Below are 25,695 nucleotides of genomic sequence, written 5' to 3'. Positions count from 1 at the left end.
AAATATTGAAAAGCTGGAGTGGATTTTCTAGGTGCTCCAGAACAGAAACGAAAAGAGCTGCCGAAAAAGCTGTGAGGGGGTGAATGTCCTCTGCCTGTGGGGCACGGGGAGAAGCTCAGAGGGAGGGAGAATCACTGGGCAGGGCAGAGGACAATGCTGGCCCAGGGACAAAGAAGCATAAACCCGCCTTGAATGCCATCAGGCTGGATGCTGGAAGACACATCCCAGCCCCAGAGCAGCGATGCTCTGGAACCATGTCCCGGAAAGGGGCAGGAGAAGGAAAAAGCCCTCTGGTAAGTGATGGAGGAGGATCAGAAGACGTGACTGCCTGTCAAAAGAGGGACCAGCATCTAGTTCACCCTCACGGACTGTTGCTTGGCCTGTGCTCCTTGCAAGGGCATCCAGACTGATTTTTGGGTGCAGGCCCTGGGAGCTGGGCACTGGGGGCTGAAGCCACCAGGACTGCGAGCTTCCAGGCCGCCGAACATCTCACTCTGGGCACAAAGCTGAATCTCCTGCCTCCACTAAAACAACAAAAGCCAGCCCCATGGCAGCACAATTCAGCAGTCAAAGACCACTGGGCTGAGATGCAGAGAACCTCTTCCATCAAAGCTTCACCACATGCTTCTGCTGAGAGCCTGGGTTAATTGGTAAGACTCCCCGTGCCTCCGTTGTGTAAAATGGGGGCAAGGTATCTCTTTCGGCCAGCGCTTCCTTTCACTGGGTGATTTACACTGCAGACTGTTTTAACAAGGCCTTGCCTGTGTGCGCCTCCAGCCCCTGAGCATCATCATCATACGCATAGTAAATAAAGCAGCTGAAACTGTAAAGCCACGGTCTTTAAATTATTAATGGCTGGACAACAAAGTGAATGAGAAAAGAATCCTGCGTAGATGTAGGAAAAGCATTCCAGGCATCAGATACAGATTGTTAATATATTGTTAGCGTGCGCTTCGATCAGTTTAGAACATACAAGTGAATCATATAAACTATCATGTTCATTTCATTCCCAAGCTGAAGTAATTGTTTTTTGTCTTGTGGGATGACAAAACGACAAGAGACCATTTAAATGGATTCTCCATTACATTTTGTGGATCCATTAATGTTGGCTGGTTTCCTGACAACCAATGTCAAACAGACGTACACTAATGGCTGCTCTCCTGAGAAGACTTTTGAGGGTTCCCAAATAGCTGTTTTATCAAAGTTGATCATATTTATCATTCACAGACCCTTCTTGTCGTCACGTCCTCTCGTTCACTCTCTCTCCTCCTTTAACAAAGCAAAAAAGGATCCTGCCGTAGCAGAGCTACATGTAGATGCTTGAAGGTTGCGCGGCTTTAGTGCACTCAAGCGTGGTTGTTCTAATAATAACACCACAAAGGCCAAGCAAGAAAGATTTCTGCTCTATTTACTTGATGGGTCCAGGGGTTTCCCCCCCCAGCTCCGTCTGCTTCTCTAGACGCTCACCTCCCCCCTCAGCTCCTTCTGTTTCGTGACTTTCTGTTATATTTTTCTGTATTATAGCTGCCATTAGGCGTCAGGGGGAAAAAATGATGATGTCCTATGCTTCCTGGTTCAAAGCGAAAACACGATTTGGTGTGGGGTGTGAAAAAGTGCAGAGCCTGGAGGGGATTTTAGCGGCGAGCGAGGACGGAGCCTACGTGCTCAGGGACAGATCCCCCAGAGCTACCACACTGCCAGCTCCTGCACGAGCAAAGCCAAACCTGTGGCTGCCATATCCTTATTAAAGCACCTTGCTTCCAAAAGGCAAAACCATGATCTCTTCCACATAGGCTGCACAGGTGAGCTACTGTCTGCCAAGTTTGTGTGTGAAGCATCACAAGAAAATGAATTCTGACCGAGACCGGTTCACCTCAAATACCAGATAATCCGGCAACACATCCAGCTCCATCATGCATATTAGTGCATAAATGTTTCATTGAGGCAAGTGCTGAGTCTGATGTGAGTTTTATTTATAGCCCTGCATGTCTCGAATGTATGCTTCCCCTAAGCACTTGTGTCTCTGCTGTAAAATCCAGGGGGCTTAAGCCTACATGGCTGGTAAAAATCTACAGTCACCACCCTGCTGTACATGTCCCACATTTTGTGCAGTATCAACAAGATCAGCACTTCCAAGGCAGCTCCTTATGTGGCTGCTGCTCCCAGGGATGGTACAGGGGGTGTCTGGGCCTACCCAGTGGGGACAGATGCTTGGGGGGACAGAACCTGGAGCTCCTCTGAGGTGGGACAAGCTGTTTTCTACAGTTGTACTTGCTCCCAGCTGTGTGTGTACCCAAACACTTCCCCCTGTTTGCCAACTCAGACCAATGCCAACAGCATTTCCCTGTCCTCCTGTTCCTGGGCCTACTGGTGTGTGGTCCGGCTGCCCCAGGACACCAGAGAGCCGAGGCAGGTAGCACCTGGGCCTTGGCAGGGCTTTGTAAGCGTGCTTCTGACAGGAGACAAGAGACACCCAACTCTCACTGAAACAGAAAACTGTGTGCCAAAATCCCTGTCTCCTTTTCCTCACCGCTCCTGTGTGTCTTTGGGGTTTGCTCAGTGACAGGATGGGATCCCCCTATCCTCAGTCACGTCTTTTTGTACTGCTTTCCTGGTGTGCCCACAGTCACGGGGTGACTGACACCCATTTTGGATGGTCTGCTCCTTGGTTACTTCTCAGTGGGGTCCCACGGTAGAAAACGTGGTTTGCAATGGCCTTATGCATCACTAGGCCCTATTATTGCTCTTTCTAATAATTTTGTGCCCTGTGCGTCTCCAGCTCAGGATGGGTGTGAGGAGCAAATGCCAGCAGCACCAGCCCTGAGATGTGGTGGGGGCAGCTGGCCTGGACGTGGAGCCTGGACCACCACATCTGCACCACCACCGGCACTCACACGTGGAAATCAAAGCTGGCATGGCTGCACCTATACGGGCTGCAACCACTCTCTGGAAAAGCAGGAAGGGAGACACAACAACACAAGTTCAGCCCTTAGCTATGTGACAAGAGCACAGTTATTATTCCATTCTATGCTCACGGATGGACAATTTTCAAATTTTTCAAACTCAGGCAAAATGCAGAACTCCACTGAGAGCAGAAGCTGTTGAGAAAGACAGTGATCTTATACTCTTTGTATTGTTTTACTTCTTGCCAATACGGTGAAATGTTGCATGTTTCAACCACAGTTTCTTAGTGCATCCCTGTGACACTTCTCTGCCTCCTATTATGCCACACATCTGGAAATAACAGCTATTCAGGAGAAAAAAATGGACAAGTGGACAAAACCCCATCCGTAATCAGCGTTCACTTATCCAGAAAGATGAAAATATTGGAAAGCATACAATTTAGATGTCATTTTTACGTGAAGATCCTTGAATTTCGCATTTACCTGGTATCCAGTTAACTGGCACAAAAACAGACACAATTCAAGAGGGCTGGGAAGCCTGTGATTCTTATACACGTAAGAAGATTATGCTGTTAAGCAATATGCACTTATGTGAAGAGTGCCACATGCTAATCCCATTCTTGGCTTTGCTGCTTTCAGTCACTGCTGGCGGTGTTTGAACATATTTTTAACTGCTTTCCCTAACTCTGTCAAATAAGTTACAGTGGCCAGATTGGGACTTGTTATTTCAAAGTATTTCAAAGCTGTCACTGCAGGATAGACGGTAACCTCACAGAAATGCACAGCATTTTATATGTTTAACGCTTCATTCCTGCAAAGCTTCTCTTGCCAGTGATTTCTTCCTCTCCTTTTATTCCCATTCTCCAGCCTATGTTTTGCACTGCCTCCACGAGTGGCTGGGAAAGAAATGTCTTCGTGCTCTCAGCTACAAAATACCGGCAAATGTAGTCACAGACAGAAGGTTTCTGTTGGGGTTTCATTAATGGAGCTGCCCTTCTCACCCATGAGCCAGACTGGAGAGATGAATGGCATTTTTATTCTAGGTGCACATGTCTAGTTATTATACATCTCTATGAATATGTGCAATTGTGCGTACGCCCCCACTCCTATCACACCAAGCTCTGCAGTGAAGAAATACTCCTGGGCACACTGCCCGTCTAATGCATGGTGACAGCGAGCACTGGAGGGAGTGCAACACACTTATCTATTAATAAACATCTGAAATGCTCAATAATGTATGCGTAGCCATGGTGTTTCTACTGTCCTCGTTCTGCCATAGATAGCAGGAAGCCCATCAGGGCAAGCAGGTTAGTAAGTGAGAAACAAAACTACTAACATGGTCCAGCTCTATTCCTGGGACAGCTGAATACTTACGACTAGACAAAAGGTTTTTCAGCTGTGCACTTGTATGCATTAAAGTGAACATTTAATTCAATTCTACTTCTTCAGAGACTGCGACCCAGCTGGGAAGTGACTCACACCCCAGCTCAGTGGTTCAACCAAAGAGTGGGAGTGATACCACAGGCAGCACTGGTGTTGCCTGCAGGGCAGGCAGACAACACCTGAGTCCTGCCTGGCAAACTGAAGGCTAATGTTAGGTCAGCTGCTCTTCAGGATGAGTCCACATTCATTTCCATTTGCTACCATGCTCCACGAGGAAAAAAAAATATAAAAAAAAGCCAATCAGACAGTAAAATAGCAAAGGGATAAACAGTGTTAATGAAAAACATCACCCAAATCCAACTAGTTTAAGGCTACTGGACCCAAAGGTAGGGATGGCACGTTAGTTCTAGGGATGATATGACATCAGACACATGTACATATATACGTGTGTTTATGTCGTGGCATGTAACTGAAATCAATGTCTCAAGACCCCCTTCAATCTCACATTCTTAATTAGCTGAAAGCACTTCTCTCAATCTGACGTGCTTTCAGCACTCATCAACACAACTTTCTTCACAAGTTGACCCCTCACATTACTCCCACTCTCGATGACACGCAGCAAGATAAAGCCTCTTGTCTCCAGCAGTGCGGTGCATGGTCTCTACAACGCACTCAGTAAGCAGACTTCTATACATCCTTTGCAATTCTCTCTCACTGCTCTGCTATTTTTCTCCTGTACTGACTCATCCCAAATCACTATTAAGCTTGCCCTAGTTGCCCCAACAGGTCACCATCATGCTTTCCCTTTTAAAACACAGAAGCGTGCTGTTCACTCTGATGTTGCTCTCAGATCTGTCACCTTGATTTCATATGCCAGCACTCAAGAACAAAGCTTTACAAAATTCATTTACTATGCTACCTGCCTTGGTTAATGTTTACCTTCAAGATCTTGTTAAAAAAAAAAAAAAACATCCTCATGTTCTCCAGCAGCCCATTTCTTCATGAACTATTCTATCTATTCTATACACACTTTTGTCATAGTTCAGTGTTTCTGCAGTAGTTTTAATGCGTCTTGCCTATTCTCCTACACAAAACATTCGATTCCTTTGCATATTTCTCTGAATATTTATACTTAAAGTAGGCCAGTGGGCCTTTTGCATCCATGCCAAGGATTCTCTTTTCAAGACCAGAGGCCTGAACATCATAGCACCTACATGTATTTCCACATCATCATCCACAACACGAAGAACCTATGCTGCTGTAAAACCCCAGGAGCCTTGAAAAAGCACGGAGGAAGATGACACTCAACAAAGAAGACACTGTGCTTGGCATGTTGGAAGATAAGATTCAGATGACTTATTCCAAGTACAGCAAACATATTTCCATTTTCCTTGAAATCTTTATAATCTGCAGCCTTCCATCAAAGCTGTAAGAGTGAGTCTCCATCAATCTCCGTGCCTTCCCCATTCAGCTCTCAGGAGTGTCGTTCAGCAGCAGCTGCACCGACGGTGCAGTGATACACACGCCTGTCTCATAGACAGCAGATTGAGGGCATCGACTTATTCTGCACAGGGCATCAGATGGCCATGAGCAGGTGACAGCATTTTTGTTTACTACTGACCTGTGCTTCGTTCAAGATGATAACCTGTAAGAAATAAAGCCCGGTAGCCCCACTGCTTAATCTTATTAGTCCCTAATGTGGCTTCCCACAGGTAAAGATGAAATCACTGGTCTGGAAGGGTGATATACACTCTACAGAAGAAAAACACTATGAAATGTGAACAGCAAAACCAAACCAGAGACACGGGTTACGTTTTGTATCTCGTGTAAAAGTATGGGGGATGTTTTTCTAAGAGTGTTTCCCCCATTATTATTTTTAATGGCTCCTGAGATCTCATTTGTCATATGTGAACTTACAACATTCGTTATCTGTCCTCCAGAAAAAATGAACTGCCTTTATTATTTGTGAATAATGATAATTGCCATTAGCAAGGTGATTATGATTAAGAAAAATCAAGAGTTAGAAAACAGGGTGGTTTCTGGGTGATGGAGACCTGAGCGTGTGTTGGAGGTGGGAGGGACAGTCCCATAATGAAGGTTTCCCTGGGAGGGAGGAGAAGGAGAGACACTTCCCTCATCGGCATATTTAAGCCCCTTGTCTTCAGCAAGTAGCAGGGGGGAAGCCAGTAACCAAGGTCGGAAGCTGCTCCCAAGCAAAAACCAAGACTGAAGAGTTCACACATGAAAAGAACAAGCAAGGCCTCTCTTCCCTTCCACTGGCACTGCACGTAGGCTGAGAAATGAAGCCCCCAAAAGTCAGGAACAACAAGCCATGTGTTAGGAGCAGAAACGGTGGCTCAGATTTCACACTTTTTCCTCCCCATCAGTCTTTTTCACTGTGCTTGGCTAGATGCCCTGAGTACCGCTTAGCTGCGAGTTGAGGTAAGTAGCAACAGTTTCTTCCAATTATATTTAGTAAATACTAGGCTACTATTGCCACACATGCTCCTCTGAATTACTCACAGGCATCCAGGGAAAAACAGAAAGTCAATCATCTCAGAGGGGCCAAAGGCAACTCCTTTTTTGTCTCGTGGGGAAACATTTGTGCAGCTTCTGCAGCCCCATCACCGCCTTCCTGCAGAGGCACAGAGATACATGGCTAGCTCCCAGGTCTCTAATTGCTCCTCGGGTCATGGCCACACCACTGAAGCTTCTTCCCCGTAAAAGAAAAGCAGCTTGTGTCTTGGCTCAGGTGGCAACAATCATGTGTGCAACACCACTGGGTTATTCCCATGCCACCCTGATGACGGCCCAAGGCTGGCCTAGCACACGGGTGAAGCTGAAGATCCAACTAGTTCACCAGGTAGCTCTTCATGCGTCCTTCCAACAAAAGACTTCCCCAGCTCAGCAAATACCTAAGTCATTCATCACCACCCCTCTCAGATGTTCCTTTTGGCCTCAACCTCACAAGTGATTTATTTGAGTGCACAGTTCTCTACAGCCAAGTTTGAACTGGGTGTGCAGAGCACCTAGCACAAAGGAGCTCAGGGCGACGAGGGGGAGGTCTCATTTCAACACCGTCTGGCAACGTCCTTCTTCAGTCCCACTTCTGACAAGACAGTTCTGTAAAACATTACAGGAAGCAGGGCCAGAAGGGTTCAGGGAGCCACTCTGAGCAGCCAGCTGGGAAGAAGTAACACGGCTGGCCAACTTGCAGAGTTTCAGTTGTTGAAATAAGACTAAATGCAGTCTTTGTTGTTTCATACAGGGAAGGAGAGCTGCCTGAAAATATAGATTTTCCTCTCCCCCCCTTTGATGCCTTCTCAATCAAATAGATTTTATCCAAAAAAAAAAAAAAAAAGAAAGAAATTCAAGATGGAATCTTGTCAGCTTTGTAAGATGGGGAGAGCACAGCAATTTTCCCTTCCTCAAGCCCCTGGTTCCATACTCCAAAGACACTTCAGGAAAAATGGGTCCACAGCTTGTCCATTGCACCTGGGGGTGCTGCACCAGCAAGGACATATCCCAGAACTAGCCCCTGGGGCACCAGATCCTACACAAGTCTTGGAGCCTTTTGTCAGTGACATTGTGCACCTAGACTTCAAACTGAATAGCTTACGTCAAGACCAGCTATTTTCCCACTGTTATTATTGTTTGAATAATATGTTCTCAGCTTGCTCACCTTAGGTACTAACATTTTTCTGAGGCGTTGAACTGTTTTCCCACTGCATTTCAGGCCCTTGCATGCCTAAAATGGCAAACGAGCACCAAATGGTAAATGCTAGCTTGCACACCTGACCAACTGGTGAGCACTGTTTGTTAGCCACATCCCCTTGCATAACTCTGCAGAGGACGCAAACCTGTTACCATGCCAGCTGCAGAGCCTCTACAGCTCATGTTAACCAGCTAACCCCTAGCTTGGATTGAGACATCACAGCCGATGGCAACTAGCACAGAAAATGCAGCTTGAAAACATTCATGCTAAAATAAATTTTTAAACATTTACTTCTTGTAAAGGGTCATAAGGTGTTAATAAAGATTATAACATAGACTGTCCCTTTATTGTTATGGCTAATACGGCTTTATGAGCCCAAACCATACCCTATTGTTTGCACTCACATTTATATCGTTAAGCCACATATTTATGCAGAAGAACTAACTGAGTTCTGACGTGTTTCTGTTTTCTGTTTTTTTTTTGAGCAGCCACAATTGCTGAAGAGCTCCGGCATTTGTCAGATGCTGCAGGGCTCTGGACCATTCCCTGTCAAGAGCGTTCAGTCAGGACATAACAGCAAACAGCAAATTCTCGCACATTTTTAACTCATCTGTGCTTGTGTGTGTGTTGGACTCAGTGCAAGGCAGCTTTCAACACACTGGGTTTAGTACAGCAAATACCCAGGGTGGCAAAGGGTTGCTAGCTTAACGTGCATATAAAATGATCACCCTTTAAGCGTGGTCAGACGTGTTATTATGACCGTGTACTGAGTGCTGTCCCTGAAACATAAAACAGAAAGTGTGATGAAATGGGGATGTTTCCTTGCAGCCAGCCAGAACCAGTGCAAAAATGCCAGGTGCCAATATCCAGAGGTAACTATCAGGAATCCTGCTGAGGAGTGACATTGGCCTGCAACACCGGACAGGAAGCTTTCAAACTCTAAATTGCAAGCAGCGATGAAAATTAAATAAAAATAAACGGCAGGAAATAATCCGCTTTAAAAGCCACAGGAAAAGAAATTAAGCCAGGATATACTTTCCAGAGAGGAAAAAGGAAAGGCAAAAAGGAGAGGGGAAAAAGAGCATTGTCATTAAAACGATCATGCAGGAAGTGTAAGTAAAAGATGGGGTCATCAAGTAGAAAAAAGAGTTTGACCTTAATGTATCACGTGCGGAGTGGAATGGTGAATCACGGGAGAAAGCACCCTTGGGAAACGTAGATTTGTTCACAGGGAGCAGAGCTGACAACACTTCCAAGCAGAAAGAAGCAGACGATGGAAGGTAATAACAAAAGTAACTCTTCCCATGGGAGATTCGCCTCCCTGGAGTACTTCTACAGCTAGCAGATAGGCTCCCCTCTGATTTTGAGTATGAATGAGCCACAGAGAGCTCTGGGAAGTCCTCTGGAGGAGCCTGTCCTGCCCTGGTCACCCTGGGAGGATTACAGGAAGATGGACTGTGCTCAGCCGAGGTGCCCCAGCACTGCCAGGCACGAAGAAGAGAGATGCTGCCTTTGCAGGGGACCAGGATCACCTCAAGCGATCACTCAAAATGTGAAGCACTGTCCAAGAGACTAAACAAATAAACACATTTTTATGAAGAAGGGGACAACTGTGTTTAGAAATGTGAGACGATAAGCTGGACCAGGGGTCAGATTTTGCTGTCCTTGCCCTGTCCTCTCTCAGCCTCTGGACACTGTGGCTACACAAGGACATCAGGTCTGGCCCTAGCTGGCTCCCTCTCTCTTTACTGCCTTCTCCTCTTTGTTGCTCTCCCTTTTGTGTGGGTTTTCCAAGCGGCATTAAAAAAAGAAGTGCTGGAAGAGGTGCCAGACTGCACTAGAGGCTGAAATGCTCTACGCAGTGAACAGCAAAAGGCAGACGACACCCACGGATACAGCCCAGCCCTGATCCGGCAGGATGCTGTCTGGGGGAGGTGGCAATCAGGCTTCACATCCCATCAAATCCCGTAGCATCTGCCAACAGAGTGGGGGGAGCCACCGCAGCCAACTTTTTTTTTTTTATAATATGTATATTTTTTGTTAAGTCAGAGACATTTCATATACAAATACAAATCAGTTTGCAGCCATCTGCTTATTTTCTATGTATCATCTCAAGTATTGTTAGGGTGTTAGAGAGAATATGAAAACAAGTTCTTATCTGTGCCTCTAAGCTTAAAAATGAGAAGAAAAAAAAAAAAAAGAGAGAGAGAGAGAGAAGAAGAAGAAAATACAGGAATTGGTATGCAGCAAAAAGGAAAGAATTTTCTGTTCTTTCAGGCAGTATTTTCAAATGGTGGTGGCTGTGGTTTGGAGATGCAGGTTGGTCCACTAGGTGGATATGCAGGCAGATCCCAGCTCTGGCCCTGGGCAAATCACCTCCTGCCCTTCACAGCCATTTCTTCTTCTCCCAGGGACCTTCTAGCCTTGCCTCTGTTTTTTTCTGAAGGGCAGAAATCACTCTTTTCACTTAACACACACAGTACTTACACAATAATAGGCCCCTCATTTCATGTGCTATTCCAAAACTCCTTTTTTTTTTTTTTTTTTTTTTTTAAATAGTGCTATATTCTTTCAGACAAAAGTAGGCTTGCCTACTTTTTAACCTTGACAGAAAAGCTGTGGTGTGTGTTCCCCGTCCTGTGGTTCTGGATCCACAGGATGCCACGGCACAACAAACCTCTGCCATTTGCAAGCAGCTCCGAAATGCTGGCCTGGATAAATATTGGGTGGTTTATTATTCAGAATTAACCTGCCATGCTCAGTAAAGAGACAAGAGCCAGCCTGGCTCCCTGGCTGATTTCTACCAGAACCCTAACCCACGCGGCACAGGGAGATGCATGAATTCACTGAACAATTGCCAGGTTTAGTATCACTCGAGGTTCCTCTAACTACTCCCGTAAAATCACAGCTAGTTCTGGAAAATCAGGATTGTTTCCCTGACTTGGCAGTTTGATAATTCCATCTTCGTGTTTGTTCATATTAGCAAGTATCGATTTCCTGTGGGATGCAGTAACTCTGAGCATAGTTAGTGTGGGTGAGGTCACTGCTTGGCGATCTCTCCATTACACAGAGTTACATCTGAGGTTCAGGCATTGGCATTCTCAGCTTGCTTTCATTTTATCCAAAAAACGGGATTCTATGCAACAGCACAGAAGAAAACATTTCTAAAAGGTACAGCTACTATTTAGCTATGAAAATGGCAGCTAGGGAGAGATTAATTTCATTGTTTTTCATTTGGGTTCTCTTTTTTTGTCTTCTATTAGCATCCTGACTCCTTTCCTCATTGTAATATTTGCTCATCAGTAACATTTTACAAACACTTCAATGCTTTTTCACTTTCCAAGGGACAGAGAAGCCTGCCAACGTTTAGTACAACTCTTCCTACTTTTTGTAAACGTTTAGACTTACCTTCCTTCAGTCTGTCAAGAGGAAATATCTAAACTTTGAGGGTTCTCATTGTGACCCAGAAAACAATTTATTTTGCAGATACTTTTACAGGACAGAGGAGTAAATTTTAAGCTTTTAAGAATCCCAGCTCTATTGCTATTGATATCTATGGTCACATCCATGATAACTAAGGGATATTTGCTAAAGGGGTGGCTACAAGATGCTCATATTGCTTTGCCTTCAGTGCCCTTTTACTTGTGGACACTCAAAGAGTGTAGGATCCCTGCAGCCTGGTGCCTCCTAGCAGCTAGTTTCACTGTCATAGCTCCTGATGACAAAAGTTTCATCCCGAAATTCATACCAGCAGTCTTCCAGTTTTCCTGGTTTTATACCTGAACTCTGCTTTCCTCAAATCTCCAAGCCGGGCAGCTGACTGCGTGCAGGAGATGTGTGTGGGATCACCAGGCGGCGTACTGCACACACGAGCTCACCCCCTTCTGGCAATAATTCAGCTTCTTACCGACTCCAGCTGTGTTATCTGGGGTCATTTTCCACTCTCAAACTATGAAGGTTCGTTGGGTTTTGGTATGTTAAAATTACTTTTGCCTCTCTGCAATACATTACGCTGGCAAAGTGGCTGCGGCTACGCAGACATAACTGCGTTTTAGCAGTAAGCCTATTTCCTCACGCCCCCATATTCATCAAAAAGACACGTTATGCTGATAAATGTTAGCAGGGGCTTTGGCTGGCACAGTTATAGCAGTCAAAGATCACACAGTTTTCAAAGCTTTGTCCAATACCTTTGTACAAGCAGAAATGGATAATGAAGAAAATGGACTTAGATACGTTCAGTCGGACTTGGTAAGGGAAAAGCAACCTTTTAGGGTCTGGCTACATGAAAGGGACTTAAAAGTGTGGGATGCTGTTGCCCTATAGCTTTTACTCCCCAGTCTTGTTGCCTGAAGTTTCCCCCCTTGATCTTTCCCCACTTGACCTTCTTGGTAAATACTTTTCATGCCCAGCTGAAGGCCTTTTCCAGAGGTCATAAGGACATTTTGTGTACCAAATCCTACTCTGATAGCCCACAGAAGACAATTTATAGCATAAATAAAGCTTATTGCATCTCTTGGGAGTATCCCCAACTACACAGTGCCTCTGTTTAAGCAGCAGCTGCCAGAAGATGGGGGCTCTGTCTGCCTCCAAAAAAGTTTCCAAGAATCCTAATGAGACTTCACTGTGATGCTGGCATCAGAAATCATCAGGGACCTGCAAACTGACTCGGCCATGGAAACACCAATTTCCTTCCTTCACTGTTCAGCCGAGAGGGTATCGCATGGCCTCCTGATGTAGAAAAAGAGACCATAAAGAACAAAATTGTTACCGTGCTCTAGCCTCTACTGCTTTTGTTATGTCCCTCCAAATGTATTAGTTGATAAAGCAGAGCTGCTGTGCTTCTGCATGCACCACTGCTTCTGCTAAGGTTGCAGTAAAAGCCTAGCTTCCTTTGCTCTCATTTCCTTTCCCTTCCCAACTTGCTTTCCCAACTAGATGTAGGTGTGACGAAGAGGCACTGCAGAACAAGCAGAAGAAAAACTGAATGAAATGTAAAATCTGCATTGTGGGAAAACAGTGATGTGAGCTCAGGGCATGGAGCTGCAGTAAAACAGACTGACACATCAGTCAGCTGCTGAATAGGGAAATGCATCCAAATTGGCTAAACCCTTTTTGGTACATTTATGTAGTGATGTATGACTTACAGATTTACTTCTTTTTTATTTTGCCTCATATGAAACAGGCACCCAGTGCTGCCAAGACAGCAAAGTAGAGCAGTCAGTCAGATATTGAGATAGAAACCGTTCTTCTCCGGCCTGTCTCAAAGCTTACAGCAAATGGTAAGATTTAGGTTTGGGCACAGCCCTGCAGCTTTGGAGTTGCCTGAGAAGGGTGACATATATCCAGGCATTATTACAGGATGAGAAAGAAAGCACAGCAGTGCATGAACAGGTTGAATTTCAGGAGACTGCTATTTGAGCAGTGCAAACCTCATGGTTTAAAGCCCTTCCAATGTATTACTGAAGGTGTTCACTTTTTTTTGTCTTGTATTACAGCTGCAGCACCTCAAACAGACCATGCCTTCCCAAAATGCTTATTAACCCCAGGCTTCTGGATTACACCTGCTCCCCCTGCCACTGGGACAGAAGTGGGATGTCAGATGAAGCTGCCATCCCACCAGAACACTTATTTTGTTGTTATATGATGTACTGTTTCTCAGTTAATTGAAAAAGCTGGAGAGTCATAGAATTGTTCTGTTCTGTAGTAAAGACATTGGAAAAAAAAGGACTTGGTATGGTGGTGCTGAGAGAGGATGTCTGTGGTAGGCCAAGTGCAAGGGAAAATGTGTCTTTCCCTTACCAGCCTGCCTTCACGTGCTGGTTTTTGAAGCAGGCAGTATGGCACAGAGGCCTAGCAAGGAGATGCCATGCACCACACAGCCAACCTTGCTGCTGGGAGTGGCTGAGCTGAGCTGGGGCAGTGCTCGGGGCTGCCGAGAGCCTGCAACGCTGGGGATGGACCACTGAGGCCTGCAGGTGCTGCCACAGCACACAGCGCACCATACCTTGTCAGCAGGCCGCAGTATTGAATAGCAGTAACTTTCAATAATAACTAATTAGTGTCACATGCAGAGGCTTAAAGACAGAAAGTGCTGCAGCTCTTCCGTGATCAGCCTGCAGCGCTGAGGCTGAGCTGTGGGGCCGGCACAAGAAGCACCTGCACATGAGCTGTGCCCTTCCCTTTGGCACCTGTATGTCCACCTCCTCCTGCTCCATGGTACTGGTCTCCTTGCAGCCATCCAGCCCAGCCCACCAGCTCTGGTGCTTGTGCCTCTTCCACGCTGATCCCTGACACATCCTCCAGCTTCCTTTGAAGAAGCAAGCCGAGGCTCATTTTGGTTGGCTCAGGAGTGTGGGCATGGCCAGCACTCCATTCACCCACTGTGTGTGCACGTCGAGCAGAGGGACATATCTGTGTCGGCCCATGTCGAGCACGACACCTTTTCATTCATAAAAGACAGCCTGCATCTTTAATCGCTTTGCCAGAATAATAGCAAAGAAACAAACACTTGATTGCCTGCGTTATCAGGCACTATTGGAAAAGTCTAGATAAGGATGCCGAACAACCTTGGCTGATTAGTATTCCACATGCAAACGCTTCCCCATAACCCAGAGTCATCTGTATCCCGGCAACCCTTAAAATTTCATTCTCACTGAATTGCCAGATCTTTATCAAAATATAATTACAGTCTTAATTTGGAAGATAAATTTTGATTGCCTGTGCAGTGCAAAAAAATAAAAAATAAATAAAATAAATAATAAAAAAACATTGTCAGGTACACAAGAGCTGAGGTACAACGGGTAAACGTGAATCTCCATACTCTGACATTGGTGCATCACCTTTCCTCTTAGCAAAAGTTGGTGCTGATAGCTAGCAGTGAGGTTATGCTGGGGGAGACAGGCAGGGACGTGAAAAAAACAGACTCCTGATGCCATCAGATGAACTTTGTGCTAAAAATGGGGGGAAAAAAAAGAAATCTGCAGCTGTATGTGAAGATTATCGCTATTATGAAGATTGTCTGCTATTATCATTACAAGGTGATCGATGTGCAGCACTGTTGTGTAAACCCGGAGGAAAATGCTGGTCTTCCCTGAGAGAAGGGGAAATTGTACAGAACTAGCCTTTTCTCCCACTGCTTCTTCCCCTCCTTCAAGCGCTGGCAGAAAACAGCACAGCGTTCTACAGCTATATCCAGAGGGTTCCCAAAATGCAAGGGTCACAAAATGGCTTCAGATTTCAGCAAATTGTTCTCGTGTTCGTCTCCAACCTAACTGACAGCCTTTAAAAGCACTCTCAAGAGCAGCCTCTGAGGTTGATTCATTCCAATAAGATCTGGCATCAAGAGCGTGGCTGTTAGGAGGCTGAAGGAAAGGGGGGCTGTTTTCCAGCAGTGATGGTGGAGTCCTATGTATAGAAGCTGCCCCCAGCTAAACACCTCATGTCTGCACACTTTGCAGGGCACGAAACAGCTGTTGCTCCACGTAGGTGCACCAGCATCTTTTATCCCCCAAAATGACCGAAGATATTAAGATTCATGCATGTATCACGACGACCAGAATCACCCATCTTCACTGTGTGCTGTTACAGTGATGTGTAGTACTCGATCCCACTCCCATCTGCAGCAGACGCAGAGCCAACCTCTGCATACAACACGCGGATGCAGTTGGAAATCCCCGTCACTTCAAGCGTTGTTACCAAAGACACGCTGCTGCGCGGGGAGTTGCTCTTGTTACTTCCAAGAACTGAGGCGATTACAAGGATTTTTCCCAACTCAAACATGTAGCCTAGAAAAAAAAAACTCCCAGAGGAATATAGCCACTGCCTGCTCTACCAACAGGGCCCAGAGGAGAAGAGACAGCCTGGTAGGCAAGCCACCGAGGTTACCTAGTTTCTGACTTAGCAGACTCCAGCAGTCCAAATCCACCTCATCTTTACCCTATTGAAATGCCAGGGGGGAAAAGATAATTACTTGGATGGCAATGGCATCAATGCAATTAGACGCCTGACCTCAGTGTTTCTTGGTCACACGCACAGAGTTGAACTCATTGTTAAATTTGGAACGGGGAGGTTCTTTTCTTCCTCCTCCCCCACACATACTCACAAGGACTGTGAATTCCTTGTACTTTCTCTGCAGTGCTGATAAGGAGCCCTTCCTAGGGCAATGTGATCCCACCCCTTGAAACGGACTTCCTCGCCTCCTGGGGTGGCTTTGGTACCCAGCCTCAGTCCATTTTGTTATCTACTTCTATAGCTTCAATCACCATTGCATGCCCCATAAAACACAGCTGTACCTGACACACCTGTAACCTTGAACTCACTCCCAGCTTACGCTGTCCTCTCCTGGGAAGACAATACAAGGTGAGAAGAACTGGCACAGTCAGTAAAATTCATCATGTATGCATTCAGAAGAATTATCTTGGAGATAGGAAGTCATACTGCGTCAGAGTTACAGGAGGAAAAAAGTGCTTCCTCGTGGGCAGCGGTCAACTACATCTCACAAGTGAAGTTTTCTTCCTTCATGCTCCCCTGCCTCAATGCTCTCCGAAGAAACCGAGAGTGGTTTTGACCAGAGTCTCGTTTAAGCAAGCACGGCTGCCAGCTGTAAGACCCAAAGTTCACCAAAGTTCAGAAGGATGCTACAACCTTTGCAGGCACTCTTGTGCACTGCCTCCCATTTCCTAAAAGCCACGTCCACCCATGTGGCAGTGATGCTTTTTCTGACAGTATCAGTAGTTTTACAGCTGAATGGGCTCGGAGACTGAACCATTCTCAATCCCTTGGTGGCAGGACCTCAGCGGGGTTGTGTTGTACTGCAGCACAAATGGAGGGCAGGAAGGAACCACGAAAGAGGAGTCCAGTCCGTTTTTCAACCCTGAACCACAGCTAAGGTGCTATGAAGAACAGGTGAGGTGCCCACGCCCAGGCCCAGAAGATGTTTCCTATAGAGAATTTTGACTCGTGTGTCTGAATCTGCCCTAAAAAGGTCAAAGAGCAAAGCCGAGTGTAATTTCACTGCTCTAAATTGGAGCAAGCATTTCTAGACCACCCCAACTTTATTCTTTCTTGTTCTTTAAAAGCCTTAAAGAATGAGATCCCACAGGCTCTGTAGGCTGCCTGTCCCAGTGCTTTATTTCTGTTTGCACTTGGAAAGGTCTTCCTAACCTTCCCTGCTGCAAAGTCAGCTGGCTCCTAAGGGGGAAGGCTGCAGAAGCGGGCTCAGCAGCTGCAGTCACATGCAGCTCCCCTCTTCTTTGGGTAGCGGATTCCATCTCTAGTGACATGAATTCCCAATTTCTATCCTCAGATGAACCGAGCTGACACAACCAAGCCAGAACTAGTGTCCTGGTGCACTCCAGGCACAGGGCAGGGGGAATAGGTGAGCCTCCAAAGGAGGAGGATGAAGAGATGCTTACTCCAGGTGCAGAGTTCTTTGCTCACCTTTTCAAAATGCATTATTTTCCTGCTGGTGAAGGGTGCCACACTGAAATCCAAGGAAAATAAAGTTGCCTACCCACAGCAGCAGATACAGCCTAGCAGTGGAGAGACGGAAAGCCTCCATATGCCATGGTGACGACTTCGGTACTGCCTGTTATCCAGTCCCTCCACCTGCCAGGCACACAGCCCCCACATAAGCCCTATCAGCAACCAGCAAGCATCTATCTGGATGAAAACCAGACCGATACGAACATGCCATTTTGAAAGCCTGGCATTTTTGGCTCTGAGTTGCATATTCCAACACCGAGGCTCACGCTGGGAGGACTGGCAGAAGAGAAAGGTTACCAGATTTACTTTCCCTCTGCACCATGGCATGTTGCAGGGGGAGGAGTTAAAAATGACCTTCTGAAAGCTGCCAGCATCTTCATGATGGCTGGTAAAAGAATGCCTTATTCCTCCCAGATGGTCTTCACTGAGAGCTTTCTCAAGGGCAGTAACAGATTTCCCAAGCCTTTATCATCATCAGGAACCTCCTGAAGGAACATTTCATATTTGGTAGGTATCATGATGTTCCCATTTCTCTTCTATGCATTCTCAAGCCCAGATTTCCCAGCTCTAAATACACAATTGCCTTGATAGGCTACAGCAGGAGGTACGTGGTTATCACATACATGTCCCAAGTTCCTCCTAAGCAAAACTAAGGTCTGGCCTCCTCAGATATTGCTCATGTTCTCTTGGATGAGAAGACAAGCAAATCTTACTACCAGCAAATGAGAGCTCAGAGGGGAATATTATACAACTTCCACAGCCAGCTGGACCCTCAGCATTACACCCTCTGCCTTCTTACCATGCAGCAGCAACAGCAAGCACAAACCCAAGCTGTGCCAGCGGCACCAGCAGAGGAACACTTGAAAATATGAACTGGGGATGCTCTTCCCTGCCTGCCATTTCAGCAAAGCCGCTTCACCTTTGAAGGACCTGTCTTAAAAACCTTATTTATCTGAAAACGGCTTGCCTGCTGCTGCTGATTGCAGGAGCTGGTGAGCAGAACAAGCCCGTGTGCTGCTGGCTGGCCACGGAGCAGCCCGGCAGCCCGGCAGCCCAGCGATTTCTATCAAAGCCAGCAACAGGGCAAGTGCAATGGAGGGTGCAGCACACGAGTGGTTAATGCACACCGCTAAGAAATCTATACGCATCCGCTGCCTCTAACAGTCAGAACATCTTCTGTTGACATTTTCCATCCAGTTTCATTAGAATTAAAGCGCTCATAATAAAAACCTGGCAATCAAAGGAGAAGAAGCTGTCACCAAGGCAGGATGCATTTCTACCTACACAGTTAAACAGAAGTCTGCTTGCCTCTTCCAAGCAGCATTAAATAGCATCCATTACCGGCGCAAACACCAGCCGAGCCCCCCTCCACCCCTCCACCTGTGATATTAAAAGTCCAGCGCAGCCCGTGCAGGCAGCTTGGCAACCTCCGCATCTCCCTCCCCGGCGAGTCGCAGAAATGCTGCATGCTAAACTCTCTCCTGCACCGACACCGATTCACGCTACGGACAAAAAATAAAAATAAAAATAAAACTCAAAACTACCCTGGCAAAACTTCAAACAAACCGGCAAGGTGTTTGGCAAACCCAAGGCGAAAAAGCCGGAGTCGACCCCTCGGAGCGCAACGCGGGGAGGGCGACGTGCGATGCCCTCGGCTCGCCCCGAAACGCGGCTCCTCGGGAGCAGCCCTGCGGAAGGAAAGAAATCGCATTACCGCCGTGGCCTCCCTCCGCTCGGGGCCGAGAGCCATGCCGGGACTGCGGGTTTTTCCTCCAACTTCACGGCGGGCCCTGGGAGGAAGGGGTTAACCATGACATCACCCAGGCTGCCACCTCCCTCTCCCCCCCCCCCCAGCCTCGATGCCTCCCCCGGGGGACCCAGCGGGACGGGCTCGGAGCCCCCCCGGGAGCCCCCCAGGTGCTGAGCATCCCTTCCGTGCCCCTCTTCGGTGTGCTGCATCCTCCTGGTGTCAGGACCGCAATCTTCTCCCTTCTTCCTCTTTTTTTTTTTTTTTTAAATTTTATTTAATTATTTATTTATTTTTCCCTCCCTCTGAGCGTGACATCATCACACGCCAACAACTCCACTTCTCTCCGAAAAACAGGGCCCCGAGCACAGCTGCCTGGGACGCCTGGTCCCCAGCACCCTACTTTCCCTTCCTATAGCAGCATACGCCTCGGGGTGCCCGCTGTGCACCCACTGAGACAGGTGCGGGTGCATACCTGCATCCCCAGGTCTCTTACTATACCAGCAAGCATCTCCGGGTCTCTTACCGCACCAGCAATGCTGCAGAGGTACCGAATGCTGCTCAGGTAGCAGCACAGCGCTGCATCTGCAAGCACTCTCCTTCATACGCCGTGTGTGCACACGACAGGCTGCATACGACTATACCCTCGCTGGTTACAGGTGAGTGCTTGGTGCAGAGCTCTGAAGGCTTTACAGAAGTCACACGAGCCCACCCGAAAGGCGCAGAGGTGTGCAACACGCGTGGCGTGCGGTGCTGCTGCCCTGCGTGCCAGAATGTCTGACTTGGGAGGCACTGCAGGAGTCTTTCAGCAGTGAAATCCCTGGCAGCAATCTGAATTAGGAAAATGATGGTGAGCCAGGTCCCAAAGAAAACCTGTGCCGGAGACAGGGAGGCAGTGGGAAGTCCAAGGAGGTCATTTAAAGGACTGCCATGGGGTTTATTCACAATTCCCTCCCCTTATCTCCCTCAGCAATGTGTTTTGCCTGCAGACTGGCTAAGACGTTTGTATCAAACACCAAGCCACGGCTGAAAACCTGACTGACACCTTCTGTCACCCAGCACAGAAGGACGTTACACACTCAGGAAAGACCAGGTGTGGTGGCCCTGGGACAGGATTTCCACAGGAGGAAATCTCCCTCTCCATCTTTTAGTGAGTACACTGCCCTGTGGGTCCCTTCCCCAAATGGCAGCTGGGTCAGCCTGCCTCTGGCACAGGCAGGGAAAAGCCCCAGACTTAGGAAGGATGCCTGTGGTGCACAGGGATGTGGGGCCAGCTTTGAAGCTCCTCCGGTACGAACCTTCAGATGAACACAGAAGAGCGAGGCCTCTGCCACCACTCATTAATCAAACCTCAGTTTTCTTACTGCTGTGATAGGTATATCAGATTCATTAGCAAAGGGGGATGCTATTTACACATAGTAGCATCAATAACATCTCTGGAGTAACATCGATTATACATCATATACTGGATCAAAAGAGAAAAAAGCAGAAAATGTCCATTCACCAGAAACATCTCTGCATTTCCATTCTAAATGAAGGAAGTGGTTAGTTCAGCTTATTAAGGAAAAAGGCAAACCCGCTGTCTGTCCCCCACGTCCCAAACCCTCAATTTTTGAGTTCCCTGCCCACAGAATTGCCAGGATAATTTGATTACTTTCTATATAATTAAGTCCCTACAAATTTCAAGTTGAAAAAAAAAATAAAAAGGAGAAAACCAAATTAATGCCATCCTCACTGAGGACAGCCAGGTACAATTCAGCTATTGCACTTTCCACAGGGAAACAACCAGCTGGCCCTGTGGTGGTCCCTTGCCCTGGGAGAGGGAAGGGGGTCCCACGGCTCTTCTGAGAAGACAAATCAGAGAATAAAGGACAAATGGACAAGTCCACAGGCAGTCTTTACTTCTCGGTTTTCCTTGGTTACTGAAATTATTTGTTTAGTGTTTGTTTTCTTTTCCAAGATCTGCTTCTCACAGGCCTACCAGCACTCTAGAGTTCAAATGCATATATATGCTTTTTTTTTTTTTCCTCGAAGAAACCGCTAAACACTCCCTTCTCACTTCACTTTGGTTCTTCTGAGTGATGGCATTGGTTTAACCTGTAGCCAGGAGTGTTAGCAAGCTGCCAGCTGGTTACAATGGCTCTCGAACCCAACCAGATCCATGCTCGCTCCCAACTGTGAGACGTTTTTGCAGGAAAGCAAACAAAACCGTTCTCCTAAGAAGGACCAGGCAAGCAAAGTGCAGGACTGGGGGTGGAAGGAACCCAACATAAATAAGCGAGGGCTCCTAAAACTCCCAATCAAAGAAGAAAAAAATCTTCCAGCCAGAAGAAACTGGAGCTTGCCCACCTCTCCCATCATTTCCTCTCCTATTACATTGATATTAATGAACAGTTTCACTTGGCAAATGCAGATCTTTTCAAGTATTTGGGTGACCGAGTTGAAGATCGGTGCCCAAATAAATGAGCACCAAACAGCAGCATTGCCTTAATGCGTGCATTTCAGTGTACCTTGGGGTTTCTCCAAAGTAAATGGGGTAGAATATGCTCCATGTTGTATGAATTCTCCACTTGCCTTAGCAAATGCACCTCATTCAGGATTTCCAATAGCCTCTTTAATCTAGTACTATGCCTCCCACGAGCACAGTTTAGCAAATGTATTATGTCGTTTAAATGGGTGTTTCCCATTTTAAGAATCATTCAGAGACGAGCCGAGAGTCCTGCACCACTTTTTGTCTTTGACCACTCTTTAAATGCAATCAAGTTTGGTAGCAGACCTGAGGAAATTAGCAGATGAATGTCACACAGCTGAATCCCCCGCTATTTTTAACATTACAGAACACACCGAAAGGAAGAACTGAAAGTCCTCTTCTTTAATGACGTCCCTGCAATTTTCTAAAACATCCAGATCTCAATACTCTTTCATTTTAATCCAAACTGTTACAAAGTGAATCAAGGTCACGGCTGTCTGTCACTTTTCCAAATTACTCTTGAGTAAAGGCTGCCCTCAGCCAAATAATATCAGCCTAAATAGGACCTCAGCCTCTCCTGTTTCATTATCTCAGGGAGGTTTAAATTTCAAAGCTGACTTGGACTACATAAAAGTTAGCTTTCAAGCAGAAGCAGTATGAATATTCTTCCCACCCCTCTATTTAACCTTCTCAAAGAAAGAAGGAAGAAAATAAGACCCGGTACCAGTCCTGCTGACCTGAGACAAGATGAAGAGGCAGAATAGTGTGGCATTCCTCTGAGAAGAAATTACAATGCCATTTTTTCATTGCCTGATTTCCTTTCTGACCCACTTGACTGTGTGGTGCTCCAAAAACAGGCTGCTCCAGCCTGCTGCTCCCCGCTCAGCAGAGCTGGCTGTCCTCAGCAATGTCATCAAGTCCAACCATCACCTAATACTACCAAGTCCCATCAGTAAACCATGTCCCTTAGTGTCATGTCCACACGTCTCTTAAATGCCCCCAGGGTTGGGGACTCCACCACTTTCCTGGGCAGTCCATCCCAATGCCTGATCACCCTTTCCATGAAGAAATTCATCCTCATGTCCAACCCAAACCTGTCACAACTTGGACATGCCCATCATGTCACCTTTGCTGCATTTAATTCACTACTGCTGGATTTCATTTCCTCAGAAGGCGGTGGCTTCAGTGACAGACACACACTTAACTTCAGTCTCAAAGTCTTCACACCAGGCTCCTTGTGGAGACTGATGTTGATTTTAACATTCCTTTTTTTAAAGCTTTTACTACCCTTAGGGGCATAGCCCTCGCAGAGCTATTTCCTGCTTCGTTTACTCGTGTGCCTGATGGTTGTGTCGCTGGCCTGTCCCCGTCTCAACCCTGACCAAGGGCACTGCTCTGCACCAACAGCCACCCACTGCAGCCACATGAGGGAATTAGGGAGCAGGTCATGGGAGGGCCTGTTTTGCACCTCCCAGTTCCTCCTGACGTGGACACAGAGCCCTCTTCTCACCCTCACTGAATACTATGATGAAACCAGAAAGCATCACGTTGATCATCCGAAACATTGTGGTTCCCTGTTCACAGAATCACAGAATCACAGAATTGTCTGGGTTGGCAGAGACCTCCAAGATCACCGAGTCCAACGCCTGACCTAGCACTAACCAGTCCTCCACTAACCCATATCACTAAGCTCTACATCTAGATGTCTTTTAAAGACCCCCCATTTAATGTATTCCACAGCATACATTTAATAAAATACTCCATAACCGCACAGCAGAGAGAAGTCTGTTGTTTTAGAAATGTGGCTCCTTAAAAGGCTGCGTAAAATAGCATGTATTTTCCTCAAACGTCATAAAAAATCATTTTTCAAGGCTGTCCCTCATGCTGCCCACCCTTCCTCTTGCCCTGCAGCCTCCTTCCAGGAGCTGTGCCTTGACACCAGCCAGGCACCCACCCTGCAGCATTGGCCATCAGACCTTGCATCATCCCCAAATATCGCTCATTCCTAGATGAAAGTTTAAACAGTCCCAAAAAACAGGATAAGCAACTGAATCCTGTCTCTAGCAAGCAAACATAGTGAGAATCCTGCATGCAGTGTGCACAGACTGGTCCATTTTGGACCTTTCTTGTCACTCCATACTGCCATTATTGGGTTTTCTGCAGCTGTAGCAACCATGCAGGTTGGAGCTAACAAGGTAAAAGCTTCCACAGCAACATGAGGAGATTTTAAAACTGCTTTACTGCCAGTTTGTTTTTTTTTCTAATACAGATAATTTTTAAAATTGGAAGTATATTTGTAAATATCAGGAGGACACGGGGTTATACTTTTCCTCCCCCTCAATTTCTGGGTTTAATTTGTCTGCTCTGTGTATTCTGGGGAACTTGTGCAAACATTTCAAGGCAGCACAACTGCAGCACTGCAAATGTCACACACACACGTACATACCTACATATATATGTACATACATCAGCGTGAGAGCAGGAGCCTTGCCTCTCTTCATGGGGGCTGCCTGGCCAGGGACAGGCACCCAGCACCCAGCACAGGCCACCAGAGCCATGCCTGCTCGCACCCTGTTTAGAAAAGGCCGGGTCCCAGATATGCCTTATGCAGCGGCAGCTACGTGTTATGGAGGTACTTGAACATTACACAGGTTTCCACTCTTTTTCCTCCCCTGATAACAGGGTTACAATTCCCACTTTACACTACTTTAAGGTCTCTGGAATAACCAGATGCATATTTTTGGACTTCTGTTCTTGTTGTTTGGCAGCTAAGCAACATAAATTATAAAATTATTTTGGTTGACTCGAGCTAACAACTCAGTTAATCTATTTTCTTCACAAATTCAAGATTTTTCACATCATCCCCACCTAGCAAAAACAGTACTCCTCTGGTCAGCAGGAGCACAGGGACCATAACACCTCACCTAAGCACAGGAGACACGGATGCAAGTTCTCCTCTCCTCAAAGGGTGCAATGTTGTACCTTCTGCCCATGAGAGCAATACAGAAGTGTTGCATTGGTGCCAAATACATGTACTGGTGCTATCTCATGTCAGATTTAAGTAATAAGAGGGAACAAAACTTCCTACTTACCAGGACATGACGATCCTTTCTATTTTTATTAACAAGAATGTAAGGACCTGAAATGAAACTTGGATTGCCATGCAACCAAAAAAATAACTCTCTCAGCTGAATCTCTGGTCTTTCCCCAAATAGCGAGGTAAATGTTTAACCTGTTTGCTAATCCCCCCATGCTGCTGTTTCCTTGCTGCCCTGGAGTGGCAGGGTGCGCAACCCCTGCTTTGGGAGAAGTATGATGTGGCTTGCGAGTCTTACAATGATTAGAGATGTTGCTATATATGTAACAGGATCAATATATGTGCCTGGTCTTTTACCAGCAGGAGCAGAATGGAAGTGTTTTATAGGAAGTGTAGTGGTTCATAGTAGTTTATAGGAAGTTCATTGTAGTTTATAGGAAGTGTTTTGGGTTCATAATGTACTTTTCACCTACAACCCCCTAATAAAGGTACGTTGAATAGGTGGCTCATGCATTTCTAGGTAATCCAGCAATGCCTCAGCTGCCATGCTACTTGGGTACCACCTAGAAAATAAGGATTGCAGAGGAGAATTCTCTCATTCACTCTCACCAGCACAAACTTGGACACTGGCTTTGTTTGTCTGAAGTCATAGGTGACTGTGCCAGTTTGCAGAAGAACCAAGTCCTGAGTTATATGAGTTTTATACCCTAACAGTATTATGTCCATTGCTTTCACGATCATTTCCAGCCTCCCCCATCCCTTTTCACAAGATTTTCTTCATGTTTGTATCAGGAGAACTACTGATTATGTCATAAATATTGATGTTTGACTTAATATATTTTGCTTTTAGCCTGGCAACTCTCTATTTCAGCTTGCCAGGGCTTTGCTTTTCAAACACTCAGAGATACAATTGTTGCAGGACAGATTAATAAAGCTTGGAAGGAGTGGAAGTTTAAG

The 25,695-nt window shown here is 46.4% G+C and overlaps 1 protein-coding gene across 3 annotated transcripts in view; it reads right to left on the bottom strand.

Moving 5' to 3' along the window:
- NHS (NHS actin remodeling regulator) overlaps positions 1–25,695 on the bottom strand; it is a 241,985-nt gene that overhangs the window by 28,555 nt on the left and 187,735 nt on the right. The window contains exon 1 of one of the 3 annotated variants that reach the window (XM_068683825.1): positions 18,865–19,109. The exons of the other annotated variants lie outside the window; for them this stretch is intronic. Coding sequence (XP_068539926.1) covers positions 18,865–18,952 — 88 coding nt within the window. The 5' untranslated portion in view covers positions 18,953–19,109. Of the gene's footprint in view, positions 1–18,864; positions 19,110–25,695 lie in introns of those variants that run through there. 3 annotated transcript variants of the gene reach the window in all.

This window comes from Anas acuta, chromosome 1, assembly GCF_963932015.1.
Source record: "Anas acuta chromosome 1, bAnaAcu1.1, whole genome shotgun sequence".
Taxonomy (NCBI): Eukaryota; Metazoa; Chordata; class Aves; order Anseriformes; family Anatidae; genus Anas; species Anas acuta.
The sequence above is the reverse complement of the archived record's forward strand: the minus strand, read 5'-3'. Positions and strand labels throughout refer to the sequence as shown.